At 56.8% G+C, this 17476-nt stretch overlaps 1 protein-coding gene across 2 annotated transcripts in view; it reads right to left on the reverse strand.

The window, feature by feature from the left end:
* Positions 1-7641: 7641 nt before the first annotated feature.
* Positions 7642-17476, reverse strand: part of PRPF6 (pre-mRNA processing factor 6) — a 32908-nt gene continuing 23073 nt past the window's right edge. Inside the window, exons 12-21 of one of the 2 annotated variants that reach the window (XM_006873329.1) lie at positions 16892-17014; positions 14364-14485; positions 12892-13030; positions 12073-12192; positions 11783-11959; positions 11467-11600; positions 11006-11097; positions 9983-10097; positions 8295-8421; positions 7642-7794 (exon numbers count right to left, since the gene is read on the reverse strand). In XM_006873329.1, the coding sequence (XP_006873391.1) occupies positions 7642-7794; positions 8295-8421; positions 9983-10097; positions 11006-11097; positions 11467-11600; positions 11783-11959; positions 12073-12192; positions 12892-13030; positions 14364-14485; positions 16892-17014 (1302 nt within the window). The remainder of the gene's footprint in view (positions 7795-8294; positions 8422-9982; positions 10098-11005; positions 11098-11466; positions 11601-11782; positions 11960-12072; positions 12193-12891; positions 13031-14363; positions 14486-16891; positions 17015-17476) is intronic. The other variant, XM_006873330.1, reaches the window with a different exon arrangement.

The following is a 17476-nucleotide window of genomic DNA, read 5'->3' on the forward strand; positions in this document are numbered from 1 at the left end:
GTGTCCACCTTTTTGACTCTTGTGCTGTGAGCACTGTGCAAGGTTTTCTGTGGATGTGTGCTTTCATGAAAATCCACATTCAGTTGCATCTTTGCTGATGAAGTCTGACCAGGTAGGTCCCTAGTTTGAACCCACATTCTAGGGCACTCCCCCAAAAGGGAAGTGCATAGCAGCTGACCTCCAACCCAAAACCAACCCTCCAAGGTCAGGGATCTAACTGAATCCAAACCACTCCTTGTCCTTGTCCCCAGTTCAGAAATGGTTTAGGCCAAGTGTGGGGCAGAGGCGGGAAGTTCTGGGGGATGTGTAGGGTGTGTAGCAGAGATGGGGGTGCTAAGTTTCTCCTTCTCTGTGTCACAGCCCCGTTCCCCGGGGTTTTCTCAACTCAAACCCTGGAATCCCAGGGAATTACCTAGCCCAGGTGGAGGTAGAGGAGGCATGGGCGGAGCAAAGAGAGAGAGCCCCAGCTGCCCTAGTCCCAGCCATCCCCAACCCTCGAGCTCCGCCCCACCCCCATCTCCCACGCTCCTCCCGCTCCGCGCGAAAAAACAGGAAGGGGCGCGCGGCGGCGGCGGCGGCGGCTCAGGAAGCGCAGGAAGCGACCGGCGGGCGCGGCGCTTATCTCGGCGCGCAGCCTAGAGCCCTGGCTCAACGCCCCGCACCGCCGACGGACAGGGGGCGCTGAGGACGCCCCGGTACCGGCTCACCGGGCCAGAAGCTTTTACCCTGTTACAGCCCCGACAGAGGCTAATCTTGGCAGATACCCGCAAGCCACAAATGTGTCAGCTGGACCGTAGCAGGACTGGGCAGAACTTCACCAAGCTAAGCGTCCGGAGACACCCCATCCCTCCTACCGCTGCCCCACAGACGTGAGACGTCCCCTCAAGACCAGCAGGATGGGGGTGTGTGATAGGTTGGCCTGACACACACACACACACACACACACACACACACACAGCGCCGCCCCGACAAGGTCCTGACCTCCCCATTTCCAGCCAAACAAGGACTCACTTCCTCGCAGGTGCGACCTCCCTTCTGGCTCTTCCGGGTTTCAGTGAGGAGGGGGCTGAGGGCTGTTTGTTTATATATTTACAGAGTTTGATCTTTTCCTGGGGAGTGGGCAGGATGGGGTTGTCCCTGGACCTCCCTCCAAGGGTCCTGAAGGCCGTGGCAGGACAATGGACTCCAGCACCTGGAATTCCCTGCCCCCCGGCCCCCAAGAGGGGCTTGTTTGTTTCAGCGTCAGCCACACCTGCAGGCTTGAGAGATTCGGCCCAGGTGTTTCCTCCTTGTCCCAGCACCCTTGCTCTGTCCATGGTCTTTCCCGAAGTCCAGCCCTGGCTTGCTCATGGAGGATCCAGTTTAGGGGGATGGAGTGGCAGCTGGAGCCTTGAGAAGACCCCAGGGCAGAGCAAGGCAAGGCAGTGCATCAGCAGCAGCCTGGTGGGAGGCAGTGCCACCGGGTGGCTGGGAACCAGCTGAGGTAGGAGGCAGGGTGGGGAACACACAAGTGGCACGTCGGGATTAACTTTTTGGCTCGGTTTTGAGCATGCAGAGAACAGCTTGCCAGGCATCCCAGTTCCAGATGTTCTTTCAAAGGCTCCCTGTCTGGGGAGGCCTCGAGCCCAACTCGCCCTTCAAAGCCTGCTCTCCCCTCCTCCCCTCACTCTTGTGGGGGGCCAGCTCCCTCTAGCATCCGAGCTTCCCACATGTGGGGGACTCCCTCTGTGCACCCACCCCACCCTCAAGAAGACAAGGTATCACAGAGGAAGAACCAAAGAGGTCATGCCACTTGCCCAGCCAGTTAGACCCCCAAATGTTTGTCCCTGTCCTTGTGGAGTGCAAGAAGCAGATGTACTATCTGACACCAAGTGAGGCCAGGAGGGGCTTGTCTAGAGAGACTCTGAGGGTACAGGTGTGGGGGTGGGGAGATAGGCTGGGCCAGGTCGTCAGACCCTGGAGTGCACACAGACCCCTGAACACAGATCCTTGTGCATGCCAGTACCACCTGAGCTGTGCACAGTCACTCACAGTCCTATGGAGAACATGGAGAACATCACAACTTGCCCATACAGACTTACACACACTTACAGACTTATACACACTTGCAAGTGAATTCTGGCAGGACCCCAAGTGGGGAAGAACAGTGGGGTCTGAATACAGGGATACTGACCCTACAAGCAGAAGAGGGGCCACCACAGACCTGGGGTCCAGAGTAATGTGTCCCCAGCATCCATTCTGTGGCTTCCGCTCCTCCTTCTGCCCCCTCCCCAGGAGGTGGTGGTTCCAGTGAGATACCCCCAGGCACAGTCTCTGACTACTGAGCCGCCAAGGAACAGTCCAGCAAGTCAGCCTCGGGTGCCACCCAGGAGGCTCTGGGGCTGGATCCTCCTCTTCCTGCCCCCTACTTTAGACTCCAAGCTAACTGGGTCTCTACTCATGCCCTGGTCATTGCCAAAAAGCTGTCCCTTCCCCCACAGGACACCCAGGTCCTCAGGTCAGCCCCACCCTCTCCTGTCTTTGGCTCACACCATCTCCTGTCTTAGACACCATCTCAACCATGACAGGCCCCAGTATCCATTGTCACCTAGGACAGCAGGCTGTAGATCCCCCCACTCTCTGCCCGATGGCGCATTACCAGGCATCCTGGGCAGACTTTCCCCATCACAACCTGCCAAGTAGAGCTGGAGCAGGTGGGACCTCAGTGAGCTCCAGCTGGAGCAGGTGGGACCTCGGTCGGTACCTTACCCCTACACTATACTTCCTAGCTGTGTGACTTGGGGTGAGTGTGGTAACCTCCCAAGTGCCTCAGCTGCACTGCTGTGTGGAGCCTATGGAATGTCACTTCTGTGAAGTAAACTCAGTCAAACCTGTCTTCTGTGATTATTTCTCGCTGGTGATGTCAGAGCATGAACAAGAATTTCCCACTTTCTAGCTGCTCCTTGTTCAGCCAGTACCAGGAGAGGCAACGCCTGCCTTGGACAAAGACACAGTTTTCTGCAGGCTAAGGATTTACTCTCAGAAACTCTGAATAGTAATTTCTACTCTGCCCTTTAAAGCCACTATGAGTTGGAACCAACTGGATGGAAATGGATTTGGTTTTTTATTTGATCCTTCTATTAAGATGGGGAAGGATAGAATGACGTCACGGAGGGGCAAGACTATGCCAACCGTGCACTGTTTCCCTTGCTACCTCCTCCTTAATCTATTGTGCAGATCCAAGGACCCCTACTTAGCTACAGGCTCTGTGTGTAGGGGGTGGGGTGGGGCAGGCACACAGGTGTCAGTCCTGGGGCAGGAGATGGGAGTCCCAGGGGTCCTGGCCAGAACCAGGGAGGGGCTGGATATCGTTGGGCTCCGGGGCCAGCCGTAGGAAATGACCTAGCGGCACTTGGCAGCCAGGCCCAGCAGCTCGAGCTTCCCTTCGGCTCGTTTCCTTTATCCGGTTGTTTTGTTCCGAATTCACCCAAGCTGTCTTCCCCTCCCCCACCAGAGCGGAAGGGGTACCAGGCGATTTAGGACCCCTCCCCCCAGTGGAGACGCAGCGTTCCCACTCCTGATGTCTCACGTCTCCCCCCACTCCCACTGCACAGGTGTAGGGATGCTGGTCAGCCCAGTCCCCCATTCTAGTCTGTCCTCTCCCTCCTTATGAGGGTGCAAGCCCCTGACGGCCTCGAGCCCACAGCCAACAAAGGAAAGTTTGCAGCACCAACTCTGTTTATTAAGGTCTCGGCACCCTCTAACCCGCCATACTCCGGCGCCCCCGGAGAGCAGGGACTCGATGAGGCGTGCTAGGAACTCTTGTCACCGCATGGGGCTCATTCCAACCTTCTTGGGTCCCACTCTTTCTCATTCTTCTCCAGTAGCGGACGCCCTACGGGTGATGATTGTAGACACCGTGTATGAGGCGGAGCCTTCACTGAGAGGCGGGACCAAGTCCCGGACTGTGCCTTGGGGTCGGAACTTGGGGGGGGGGGGTGCACTAAAAGCCCCCAGCGGCTGCGGTGTGCAGTGCGAACAGCTTCTCCCAGCAGGTGGCGACGGCGTCTAGGGCGTGCATCAAGAGCCGCCTCCGGTTGCCGCGGAAGCGGCGGCGGCGCACAGACTCAGGTGGTCCTTGGCTCAGCTGTCAGGGATGGGGCGGTCAGCATGCTCGGTCCTCACCCTCCCGTGCCCAGCTCCAGGGAAGGGAATCGCGCCCAGGAGGTAGGGAAAGGTCGCAGAGGTAGAGGGAGCATGGCATGGGGCCGGCCCATACACAGGGACGCGCACCTGGCGCGGCGCCCAACAGTGGCGCCGCATCACTGCCTCGGTGCGCACCGCCACGGTCCACGCGGCTTTCTCCAGGGTCCCACGGCGGCCCTCGGACAACGCCCTGCGCAAGGTCCGACCCAAGGACGTGATGGACAGGAGGATACTGTGCTCCTGGGGGAGAGAGGCGGGGAAACCTTGTGGGCAGGTTACTATCTTGAGGGTCTTAAAAGGCAGCAGGGGTGGGGGGGCCTTGTACCTCCTGGGCTGCACAGGTAGCGACCGCCCGTTCCCGCCGTCGGCTGTTGTGAATGAAATGCACGTGTCTGGCGTTCTTAGAGGCCACCTCAGCCCCAGGCCTGACCCGCCTCACTGCCGCCTGTAGGTCCTCGAAGATGACCGCGCGGTAGTGGCGAAGCACGTCAGGGACGCTACACATACGGAGCCCTGCCTGGCTTGGCGCGGCCCCCAACAGTGCCAGCAGGAGCGCGCAGAGCGCGGGCAGGGGGCGCACCTGGTCAGGGAGGCACGGAACCTCTTGAGTTGGGGAGGTACCCACTGGTGCCCTGCCCAACCACAGGTAAGAGGCCCACACTGCTGAGGCCTTGGCCAGCAGGTCTCCGTGACAAAGCGAGGTGCCGCTCCACTCACAAAACATTGGAGACAGGAAAACCTGTGCCTAATTCAGGAAGGAAAGGGGCCCATGGACAAGATAGACCCTCAGTTGAAGGATGCAGAGTCGCAGGGCAGGTTGGGGGAAGGTAAAGCCCACCCAACCCAGGAGATAAGTCTAGCAGGGCGGCTTCTCAGGGCGCCTCAGCTGGAGTCCCAGCCAGTACCAGGGTCCAGTTAGCTGTCCTTCATCAATTCAGGACACTACCCGGCCCCTCCCCTCCACACACACACCAGGGTAGGGCTCACCTCTCACTGCACCCCACCCACGCGACACAGAAGCCTGGAGACCACTGAGGACTCTTTTCTGGGTCTGCTCACCTCCCCTCAGTGCCCCAACAGCCCCACCCCACCTATTACAACGCACCTCCCACCCACGAACCCAAGGGACAGGGAAGGGGACTCTGAGCCCCAGATCACATCCCATGTGAAGGGGAAGGTTTGGGGAACTCCCGGGGTGATAGGGGAGGGATACCCCCCAAAGACAGAAAAGATGAAACACTACAAACCCACCCACCCTGCAAGCCCAGGCAGTCTGGAAATCAATCTTGTGAATCCAGTCGGAAGGAGTCAACTCCTGCTTCTCACCCTGTGAAGCCTGGAGCCTGCTGTCCCCCGGGGGAGGGGGTGGGCTGACAAGGGGTCCCAGGAAAGAACGCAAGTTGGAAGGACAAGGGAAGCCACTGGGCCCTGAAGCAGCAAACTGGTCTCCCTCTGCATTCCCAGGGAGGCAGGGTTGTAGGGGGGGTGTCAGTGGGCTCCCTGCACAGGCTCCCCGGTGCTGGGAACCAACTGGGAATTTCCCGCAGGGGGTGGCAGGCATCTACAGACTGCCCATTGCATTCCCAGTCACTGGCGCCCCGAAACCCACTCCCCAGAGCTGCTCACCATGGGCCAGTCAGGGGCAGGGTCCTCCGTCTGCGCACATGATCTGGATCCTGGGCTGGAGAGGGCCAATGGTCGGCGGCGGCGGGCGGCCGAGGCTTTTGAAGTTGTCTCTTCAGAAGAGAAGAGGGGAGGAGAGGGGAGCAGGGGAGGGAGGGGGAGGAGAGGGAAGGAGGGGGGAAGATGGGGAAAGAGGCCACGACTCCCAGGCTGCCCGCCCCCTCCTTCCTATCCAATCTTCAATTAACCTGAGCCTGGAGGCTGGCAGCTGTCTGGGGCTCACTGCGTCCCAGTGGATCTGGGCCCCAGGGCTGCTTGCTCTGGTAGGGATGTGGATAGGTGGCCCTGGGGGCCTCTCTCTGCTCCCTCCCACCAAGGGCTGCTCACAGGCTGTAAGTTCCTAACCTGTCCCCTCAGAAGGACAGAGTGCTGTGGGCGGGACATGGCTCCACCCCTGCCCCATTAGCGTGGGTCCTGCCCTAGCAGCTCCCGGCGGGACTTCCCGAGAGGGCTCCTCTCCTGGGTTCCCAGGCCTCCTGGGCCCTCTTTTGAGGGCAGCTCTCTAGAGATCTCCTATGCCAGGGAGGGACGTGTAATGTGTCTCTTAAAGCAAGCAATGGTGGGGAGGCAGCTGGAGTCTGTGGGTAGGGTCATGGCAGGGGCAGAAAGCAGCGACGACCTCAGAGAAACCCCTGAAGCATAGCTGCCTTCACCTTGGGGTGACCTTGTATAGGACGATGAGAGGCACTGAGGGTTCCATCTGAGGCCGGGAGAGGATATTTTCCTGCAGATCAGAAGCCTTAAGATGGACAATTTACAGCTCCGGATTCCACCGGCCTGACTGGAGCTTCCCAACCCATTCCAGAGCCTGTCTCTGGGCACAGAGACATGGGCATACTCGCCTTAGCTGAGTCTCAGGCCCTTTTTGGGCCTGTTTTCTTGGCTGTGAAGCCCACAGTAACCGCTTCCAAACTTTAGGAGCTGCGGGGTCACTAGCAGTCCTCTTGACATCTCACAGCCCAGCACCCAGTGAAGATGGAGCCGGCCCCCCAGGTGCACACCACCACACAGGGGCTCGGTGTAGACAGTGATGAGCACAGGCTTGTCGGGGACTGAGCCCTTGAGGGGCTGCCCTTAACACCACTCACCCTGTTCCAGAACTGTCACTTAGATCTCACTCCAAAGTCCTGATGCCTGAAGATGTCCCCACCCTCACCCATCCTGGCTGGTAAACCACAGTTTCAAATCTAGAGACCAGGGCAATTGCAATGTCTTCAAGACAAAGCTACAGATGTATAAACAAATAAACTAGCATTCCTGGTTCCATCTTTGTTGGTGACATGGCTCAAGGGGCTTCACTTGGACAAAGGGTTCCCTGGCAGAGGCAGACTCTACTGCTGGTGCCCGGACTCCTTCGCTCCAGGCTCTGCTGCACTGGGGGCACATCCAGTTCCATTTTCTCCCAGCACAAGCCCATGCCCCCTCTCTACAGCAGAACCTTGCAGGCCCTCCACAAGGGGCATGGTCACTGAGCAGGAATCCTCCTCCTCTTCCTCCCACTGGAGACCTACATAGCCACCACCTTGCTTCCTTCCTCGGCAGAAACCTCTTTAAAGCCCACTCCGCTCCCAACAGTAGTGATGCTACAGGACCGTGGAAGAACTGTCGGTCACCCTGACTCATCATATGAGAAACATTTAATATCATGAACAGACCCCTCTTCCCCCCCGGTGCTGCCCTTGAGCCACATGAGCCCGGCCAGTGGCTGTGGCCCCGAGGTGGTGTCCCCTTGCCCTGGCCCCAGATGGCTGTCCCCTTGGGGCTGTCTGGTCTCTAGAAGGTGTTCTTGATGCGAGCAGCCACCAGCACCAGCATCTCTCCAATCTTCTTCTGCCAGTTGGCAATGTCCTTGGACACAGCACACCACAGCTCCCCATGCCGCGGTTCCGCGTTCTCGCAGCGCTTCCTCACGTCCTCCTGCTGCTCCTGGGGGCACACAGCCTGTTCAGCAGGGTGTCCCTCTACCCACCGAAGACTGGAGAAAGGCTTGAGGCAAAGCTGTCTCTTAGATGGACACCCCTCCCCTGCGCAGAGCAAGGATCCCCCCACCCCAGTTCTGGGGACCCTTCTAGCAGAACATGTGGCCCACCCTTGATGGACCACTGGGAATACAGGTCATGGACCACTGGGAATACAGGTCCTGAGTCTGCACCTCAGAAGGACCCCAGGTGACACCTAGAGAGGGAGTGTCCAGGAGCTGCTGGTGACAGACAATATGAGGGGAAAGGAACCAAGAAGGTGACATGATCCAAAATGGATTGACAAGCTGGCACTGGGGTTCCACACCCCAAACTCAACTGTCACCTCCAGGCCTGTAACCCTGAGCTGTCTCCTATCACTCACTGCATGACTGAGAATGGACGGCTGTCCCCACCCTGCCACTATGGAAGAGTCTGGAAGCAACCAGGAGCAGAGAAGCGTCTAACCTCCGTGCCGTGCTGAAGCTCAAACTTGTAGAAGAAGGCCCAGGCATCCCCCAGGTCCGAGTCGATCTTCACAGTGCGGTGGAACCACTCCCTGGCTTTGGTTATCTTCCGCTCACTCCAAAAGAGCCTGTTCCAGAAGGCAGGCCACAGTGAGCACCTGCTGCCTGCACAGTAGCTCACAGCCACCGAGTCAAGCTCGCAGATCCCAAACTCCCAGATGAGGGTACAGCCTTCCCCACTAGTCATGGGGACTGTACTACCAACACCGCCAGGCAGCTGACCTGAGGGGCACTCTAAGAGCGTCTTAAAACAAAAATCCACAGAGTCAGATCTCTACACTCCTTTAAAGTAGTCTGTTAAAGTGAGGCTTTGATGACAGGAAGTTAAGTGGCACCCTGACACAACCTCTCTGGGTCACGTTGGTTAGCTCTGGCAAGAGCCCCTCCTGACTGAGCATGTCCAGCCTCCCATCAGCAGCGGAACCTGTCGAGAGCTGGACCAGGGCAGAGGGGCCAGACCTGCCAAAGCCTCAGACACAAGGGCCAGCCTGGGACAACACCGACCCTGGACGAGCATTTCGGCCTGGTGGACTCCAACTTAGGATCCCTGTTGAGTCTTACCCTCAACGACAGCTGGCCAGTGTGGTGGGTGTTCCCACAGGCCTGTGGGTCAGTCTGGGCTGCCATGCCCGCTGTGCCTGGGGCCCCGAGGCTCCCACTGATTGCCTGATGGATTTTTAAGCCTGTGGCGCTCTTAATTGCTCAGCATTAGATAAACTGTGATTGGAAGGCCACAACCCTGAGAGCAGACTCAGAACGTGGACCCGGGTGTAGCTGGGAGGGTTGTTTGCTTTAGCAAAGCCTTTTATGAGGTTTTATGGTTGCCCTATCAGAGCGTTAGACATAAGCGACCTTCTGCAAGGCAGAAGAGAAAGGGCAGGCATAAGCCAGGCCACCTCAGGGGAGCCTCCCGGCCCATGCTTGCCCTCCACCCCTATGGCCAAGGTGGCCCAGGGCAGCCTCACCATGACACCCGGGAAACCACTGCCCCAGTCCACAGCAGAGGGGCAGAAATTCAACTGCCTCTTCATATCACCATCCGGGCGACGAGTAGGTGGAGGCCAGGCTCCTGGGGCCAAAGCTACATCCACCTAGCACGTCCCAGGCTGATTTGCATAGCTAGGCCTTGGCCCCGGGCAGCCCTTCTCGCTGATTGTCCTGCAGTACTGTGGCCACTGTCCCCTTATCTTTCACTCAGGCCTGTCTCCCCCAGGCTGCCCTCTTTCCAGTAGATCTGTCTGTCTGTCCAGGTTCTCCCCACTGGACACAGTGTCAGCGCACCCTAAGCCCCAGCTCCTCCCTGCTAGGGACAGCATCGAGGCAATGCATTCCAGTGACTTTGAGCAACACTACCGTCCCTCCAAGGTCCACTGAGGGAGCCCTCCTGACAGGACCGTGGTTCACCTGGGTCTGCACGCACCCCAGGGCCCAGCTGCATGTAGCTTGATCCCTCAGGCAGTAACGGGATAGTATTAGGCTGCCTGCACAAGGACAGCACAGAGCACAGCCCCCTTCTGTGAGGGGCTAGCAGTCACTGCCTGTGAGGACCCCTGGGACCGCAGGAGTCAGACAAGCCCTGAGGACGTGGACAATAAGCATGTCTCCGCCCACCCGAGTGGGAGCACTCACTTGGCCACCGCCAGGAGCACATGCGGGTCGTGCTCACACTTCTTCAGGGCATCCACACTCTTGGTCTTCCTCTGGGGTCTGGCCTCAAGGAAAATGGCTTCAGACCACAGGATGCCTACGAGTCAGAGGGAGGCACGGAGTTGAGGGAGCACCTGCAGCAAGCCCATCTGCCTGAGAAGGAGTGCACAGACGGCCTGGGGCCTGTCCACCACCCAATGATCTCCTGACTGAGGCTTCATCATAAGAGATCACCAGAAACGCTAAGGGCCTCCACATGCAGACCCTAATCTTGGAAAGAAGAAAAAAAAACTTGCTTCCAAAAAGCCAACCGCCCCTGACTTGGTTACGACTCACAGCTCACCTGTATTGGGTTTCTGAGGCAGCCAATCTTTACGGGAGCAGAAAGCCTCATCTTTCTCCCACTTAGCAGTTGGTAGAGTCCAACTACTGACCTTGCGGTTAGCAGCCCAGCCTGTAACCCGCTACCCAGCCAGGGCTCCTTAACCCTATTAACAACAGATGTAAAAAGCGCAAGCTACAGACGAACAGGTGAGGGGTATGATTTGGGAAAATCCACAAAAGAGAATTCTATGGTCATTAAGCTGTACATCTTGGAAACTGTCTCACAAAAGGTTCTGTTTATGAACCCCCTGAGTCTGAGTCCATCTTTTGCAGTGACACAAGCTGTGAGGACACAGGTTAGGTAGGGAGTTCTGGTGGCTCTCATTCCCTTCGTCTGACTCCCACCCAACCCATGCTTGACTTGCCTGCCTTACAGACCTGGGGTGGGGCAGCAGAACTTCAATGGTAAAAGGAAGAAATTGGCAGACTCTGGATCCCATCTCCTCCATTCTGAGACAGAGTCTAGACCTGACATCTCAATGGTCAAACAGAGATGAACTCTTGGCTGAACTGACTCGTACAAAGAAAGTGTTTGAATAAAGTCTGTTTGAGCCACAAGGCCTACTCCTCCGGACAGCTCATAGCCCCGTGGCCTGGCCCTCGCCCTGTGGTGACCCTTACCTGAGTTGGGACACTCCTGCAGTGCCTTTGCCATAAGCGTGTTAGCGATGTTCTTCAGCCCTGCCCGGTACTCCAGCCGTACGGATTCCAACCTAAGCAGAAAGACCCAACAGCACGATCTCCCGTGGGCCTGGCAGATGCTGTGGCAGCTTCTGGAAAGCTCCAGCCACTGGAGCCATCCACCCAAGTAGTAGCAAGTTCCCACTGCGGTTCAGAATTCAGCATCCACTGGACAGTGTCTCCCTCTCACCCCAGCCATCAAGTGCTCGGGATGCGCTCCCCTCTGTGCTCCTGCTTGGCCCACTCTCCACCCCAGCAGTCACTTGCCCTGGTGATTCACTCAGCCTGTCACCCATGCACCTGCCCCGTGGCATCCCTCAGGAGCACCATACTGTCAGCAGGCCCCGCCTGCCATCAGTCAAAGGACAGGACTGAGAAGCAGGCTAGCGGCCTCGACTCACCAGAGGCCAGGGTTCTTCGGGTTCTTCAGACGAGATTTCTCCAGGATGGCTCGTGCTCGGGTTAGCTGTCCCACCTTCTCTTCCAGCCGAGAAAGCAAAAGCCACAGGGGTGTGGAGTGGGGACACTTCTTTAACTGTGGTGTGAAAACAGACATGAGCAAGGAAGACCTAGGGTCTCACACAGGACCTGACACAGCAGTCACATGCCTCTGCACACAGGCCAGTCATGTGACACTGCGTGTGCATGCTCAGTAAGCACTGGACAAGAGCAAGGTCCCCAGTGGCCCCCACGGCCGGCCCCAGTATTCAGGCGCACCCCCTGGCTGTAAGCCTCCCGGGCCTTCTCAGTCAGTTCCTCCTGCTCCTCGATCTGCCCCTTCATCATCCAGAGCTTGGGGAAGTCCTCATAGTGCTTCAGAGCCTCTTCACACAGCTCCTGGGCGGCAGCAATGTTCCCCAGCACCCACTCCAGCTTCACAGACTTCATGAACACCTGGCAAGGGAGACACACCATCACAGAGTCACCATCACCGGCTGCCCTGTCCTTGTCAGACAAGCAGGCTCTGCTCACTCTCAGTGGCCCCTGGGGTCAGGCCCCCAGCTCACCCGGGCAGTGGGGGCACTGCTCCGCGCCTTGGCCAGCAGTCTCCGGGCACGCTCATATTCGTTATTCTCCGACTCCAGTTTCACAGCAGCCAGCCAGATCTCCTCACTGTTAGGGTTGGCCTGCAATGGGCACAGTGGCATGGAAGTGGGGACCAGAAGGAACTGAGCTGATGGGCTGCCTCCTCCTGACTAACATAACAGGTCTGGCCCTGAGCACGTCTCTATCACACATCAAGGAAGAGGCTCCCAGACTTGCCTGCGTGTTGTGACAGTGAACAGGGGTGCACGCAAGGTCACACAGGGCCTCACGTAGCAAAGCTCAGGGTTGATGCCCAGCTGCAGCCTTCGGGTGGCAGCCCCTGGACTGTCGTCAAGCAGAACCAGTCAGCACCCTCAGGACTGCCCAGAGCAACAGCCCTCGGCTTCCAGTGCCGGGAACAGTGCTAGGAGGGCGCAGCAGCAATGGGCCGGCCCCCACTCTCAGGGCCCATGCAGGTGGAAGGACGGGATCTGAGCCAGGCTCACCACGCAGTGCTGTTTCCATAGCACCATGTTTTCATGAAGGCCCAGGTGTGAACTCAGCAATAAGAGCCGCAGGTCTCCTGGCCCCAGCTGCCTCTGTCAGGCTGGGATAGCGACCAAGTACAGAGCCCTGGTTCTCACCACTGACATGCACTCCAGGTTCAGGACACCAAGGGTTAAACCTCAAAGAACCACTTTACAAGGGGCATCAAACCTAACTTCCAACAAGACTCAGGACCACCTGTTCCCCAGGTGCAGATGAGGGCTGGAGAGGTCCAAGGTCTGCAGCTCACCCACCTGGAAGGCCAGAGCCAGGATGCTTCTTGCAGCAGGCACATCTCCTGCCAGCCACTTGGACTTGGCTCCCATGAGCCATAGCACCTCAGCCTTGGGGCAGTGGGCCACAGCCCGCTGCAAGAGCGTCTCCAGAGACTCCCTGCAAGAAGAGGACGCCGTCAGTGGGGCCATAAAGCATAGACGACCCCCGCTGCATGGGGCTGTAAAGACAGTTGCTGCTCCAAAGTCCAGCTCCATAAATGATTTATCAGGTTTTACGACGGGGAGACCATGGGGAAATCTCCTCTCTCCACAAATGCCCCGAAATCAACTAGCAGGCGGGCAGGCAGGCTCAACAAAGCAGCCATTGTTCCCACCCTGCAAGCTGATGGGAGCGTCTGGGTGGAGGGGCAGGTGGGCAGGCACAGGACGGCTGCTGGAGGTCCTCGTCCAAGCCTGCTTTCCTGGCCTCTGAGAGACGCTGTCTTGTGAGGAGGTGTTTCAGGTCACCTCTGAGCAGAGCACCAGAGCCCACATGGGTCATGTCATACTAACAGAAGGCTGTCCTGGGTCTCTGTGTCCACACTGGGTGAGCGAGTCTGTCCTGGGAGCATGTCGGAGACAGCCCATTCTGTCCCTGAGCTAACCCAAATGGAGCCCCTCCAGCCATCCTGTGAGGCTGAAGGCCTGAGGAAACAGGACCGTTATGGACACTAGAGGTGTGTGTGTGGGGGGGGGGAAGCTGCACTAGAAACCAGAGGTCAAGGTCAGCAGTGAGCACCCACGCCGCAAGGGGGTTGGTGTCATGAGGGACACACACCCACACAGTAAGGGCAGGTCTCTAAGCTGTGAGCACTCATCCTAGCAAGCAGCTGGTACCTGAGACGCCCCACTCCACAAGGAGTTAGTCCTGAAACAAACACCAAACCACCTGGTGGTACGGGAGGAAGGTGCTTCAGGGACACGTGGGAAGATTCCCTCAAAAGATTAGGATTAAACAACCCCAATAAAGAAAGAGCTGAGAGTTCAACGTTCCAGAGCCAGCCAGAGAGGGCGGGGGACTATGCAGTGTGTTGGCAGGCCAGTGTGCAGGGGGAGCCAGGCCCTGGGGAACGAGGCATTTAGAACAAGGAGTTGCAACACCTAATTTAATCAACATTTATAGCCAATAAGGCAGACCCAAAAGGTTTTTTCAATTAAGAAAATTGTCATGGACCTCCTCAGAGCACAAAAACTGGCCCCAAACTGAAGCCAGCTCTGCTGAAATGAGAACCATGCCTTCCGCCCCCACCCGTCCCTCTCCACCCGCCCAAGCCCACAGGCGCTTCTGTAGCATGTGGGGCTGTGGTGCTGACCTCAGGCAGTGACACCATCAGATGGGCTCCCAGGCCATTTTCCCAGCCATGGAGCAGGGACAGCCCACCATGGCAGCTGCACACACAAGCCCAGAGCCACACAAAGTCCCAGGGGCACAGGCAGCCGGGACCACGCACCTGGTGCCATGGTTCTTCTCAAAGTATGCAGCTCGCAGCCACACGCTCTTCTTGCTGGGGAACACCTGCAGGGCGTAGGCATAGATGGCGCGGGCGCACTCCAGGGCGCTGTGGGCCACACACTAGAAGGGGAGAGAGAGACATGAAGCAGCGGCCCTGTGCAGTCAGACCCATGAGACCTCGACAATGGCTAAGTACTTGACTTTGTGCTAGAAAACTGTGTGAGTGGACGACCTGATAAAGTCCCAGCCCGGGCGAGCTGGGGAGGCACAGGAGACACACAGGTGCCAGTATCTAGGTACCCAGGCCAGCATCACATGGGGGCTGCTAACTTCCAGGCCCCTGACTCAAACCCACTCACCATTCCTCAACAGAAAGATGAGGCAGTCTGCTCCCGTAAAGATTTAGTCTTGGAAACGCTATATAAGGGTCACGGTGAGTAAGAATTGACTAGAGGCAGTGGGTTTGGTTTTGCTTTTTATCACTTGTGTACTCCTTCAAAAAAAATCACCTGTGAGACCAAATGGCTAACAATGACACAGAAGGCGAAGGAGCAAGGAAGCTAGAACAGAAACGGAACCACCAAGACAGAAATAAAACAGAACATTCCTGCATTGTGACGAACACAAGCAACATCACAAAACAACTTGTGTGGTTGTTGTTAAGTGCCGTTGAGTCAATTATGACTCATAGTGACCCTGTATAGAGTTTCCAAAGAAAGGCTGGTAGGTTTGAACTACCAACCTTATGGTCAGCAACCCACACTAGAACTCCAACTTGTATAAAAACTGTTCACCAAGATCCTAAACTGCTGTGTAAACCTTTATCAAAAACACATTAAAAAACAAGACACACTCCAATGCAATGATTTACACCATCAAATACTGCACCAATGAAACACTGAAAAACTGCAAAGTGTAAGTCAGAATGGGGAGTCCAGCCTCCCAGACCTGGCTTTCATGCCACCACCAAGGGCTCCCCTAAACACGCTGCAGCTGTCCTCTCTGTGTTCGTGGTGACCGAGATGCCTGCCCCTCAGACCAACATTTGGAAGATGTGTTGTGATTCTGATGCCCACCAACACAGCCTTCAGTGGGCTGGCACAGCTAGGGGCACCTGCACCTTCCAGGGGGGAGATACTGACCACAGAAATCAGTGGCTTGGCAGCCTCACTCTGGGAGGGCAGATCATCATGAGGCACAGTGCCCTGGCTAAGACTGCCTGCAGGTGTGGTCAGGGAGAACCCACCAAGGTCCCAGCCAGGAAGATACACTTCTGTATCTGCAGAGAGCAAGGCCTGGAGGTTGGGTGCAAAGGCTCTTCGGACATCCCAGGACAGTGCACTCCACTCAAGCCCAGGGAGCACCTGGAACATACCATAACCCTGAGCAGAGAGAGGCCAGAGGCGACGGAGACACAGGAAGGTACAATAATGCCCTTCCCAGAGGGACTCCAGGACAGTCAAAGGTAAGAAGAAAAAGTGCGCCTTTCCATTCCGAGTTAGAAGCCACCAAGTGGCAGGTGCTGGGAGTCTCCAGCTTCTTTTGGAATTTCCTTCCAGTACAATGGCCCTGAGGCCCTTTCCTGAGCTGTTCTTTAACCTTTGAGGTTCTGAATACTGTGACAAAGGATGACGTCTCTGCTCTAGCCACACCATGACGTATAATGAAAACAGTGCCTCAGACATGAGCAATGAGCAACAAGTGACATGGAAGAGGTGCCCACAGTGAGGTTACCATCCTTAGGAAGGGTGTGTGTGTAGTGTGAGCACGTGTGGATCTGGTGTCTCATGCGTGCACAGATGTGTGTATATTGGTGTGCATGAGCATGTGTGTGTGTCTGCGTACTATGAGTTTGTAGAGAATGATGAAGCAAACATAAAATAAGTAACTTTGAGGAAACTGTGTGAAGGCCTATGAGCCTTCCTGCTACCCCTGTATAACTTTTCCAGAGCCAGGCCAGTGTTTAGCAGCCTCTAAAGGTGTGATATAAGGAGCTCTGGCAGCGCAGTGGTTACGAATCAGGCTGCGAACCTCATGGTCAGCAATTCGAAACTACCAGCTGTTCCATGGGAGAAAGATGAGGCTTACTGCTCCCATAAAGATTTACAGCCTCAGAAACCCTGTATGGGGTCGCAACCAACTCGACGGCACTTAACAACAAAGGTGTGATATTAACCTCATAATCCCACGTCTGTCATCCCCATCTACTGCTATCATGCAGAAGCTGGGGTATACTGTCTCCTCAAGTGGCATTTGTAACAGACAAGGGCGGTGGGTCACCTTGGGTCCCAGTCCTTCCTAGGGGACCCTGGTCACCTGTTGAGCCCTCTGCACTGCTGCTCGGAGACCATCACAGGTGAAGCAGCCTTGCTGAGTGAGAGCTAGGGTTTGTGGCTCAGGCCACGTCCTCTGCATACACTCCCCTCACTGCCCACCAGGAAACTGGCCATTCCTCCTGCTGTGACCACACAGTGGGCTGGAGTTGTCCCTCCACAGCTGTTCCCCTCTGGTGGGACTGACACTCACGCTGTCGGCATCCTCCATCCAGGTATGCTTCCGGTCCTCCTCCTCGATCCCAATGCCAATCACAGCCCTCATGACCGCCTGGCAGGTGGCCACACTGCCAGCCTTGTCACACTCCTCAGCATCCTGGGGGGACACAACACCAGTGACAGCCTGAATACTCACCCACTGTTGGGGGTGCAACAGCGCTATGGTTTTTAACTACATATAAAAGTCAATCAGACTTGTCTGTGTCCATCTGTCTCTACACTGATGTCTGTCCATGCCGCCAGCATCAGTGATGGGTCAATGTGGAATGAGTTAATGAAACTGCACTTTACCCATCACTTATGTGTCCCCTGACCCACTGTGTACAAAGCTCTGCTCTAAGACTATTCCCTGAGGCACGATCTTCAAAGTGGTAGCAAGAGCAGCCACCCTACAGCGAACAGGTGTGCAGACGCTGAAAGAAGGGAAGAAATCCTGAGGAGCGGACATGGAGGGTATGTTCCAGAAGACGGGAGGGGTGGAGTGAGGGGCAGGAGAAAACAATGGAGCACTCAGCAATGACACAGGACACAGGAGGGACAGAGGGACACAGGAGGGACA

Source organism: Chrysochloris asiatica, unplaced genomic scaffold (genome assembly GCF_000296735.1).
Source record: "Chrysochloris asiatica unplaced genomic scaffold, ChrAsi1.0 scaffold00238, whole genome shotgun sequence".
Taxonomy (NCBI): domain Eukaryota; kingdom Metazoa; phylum Chordata; class Mammalia; order Afrosoricida; family Chrysochloridae; genus Chrysochloris; species Chrysochloris asiatica.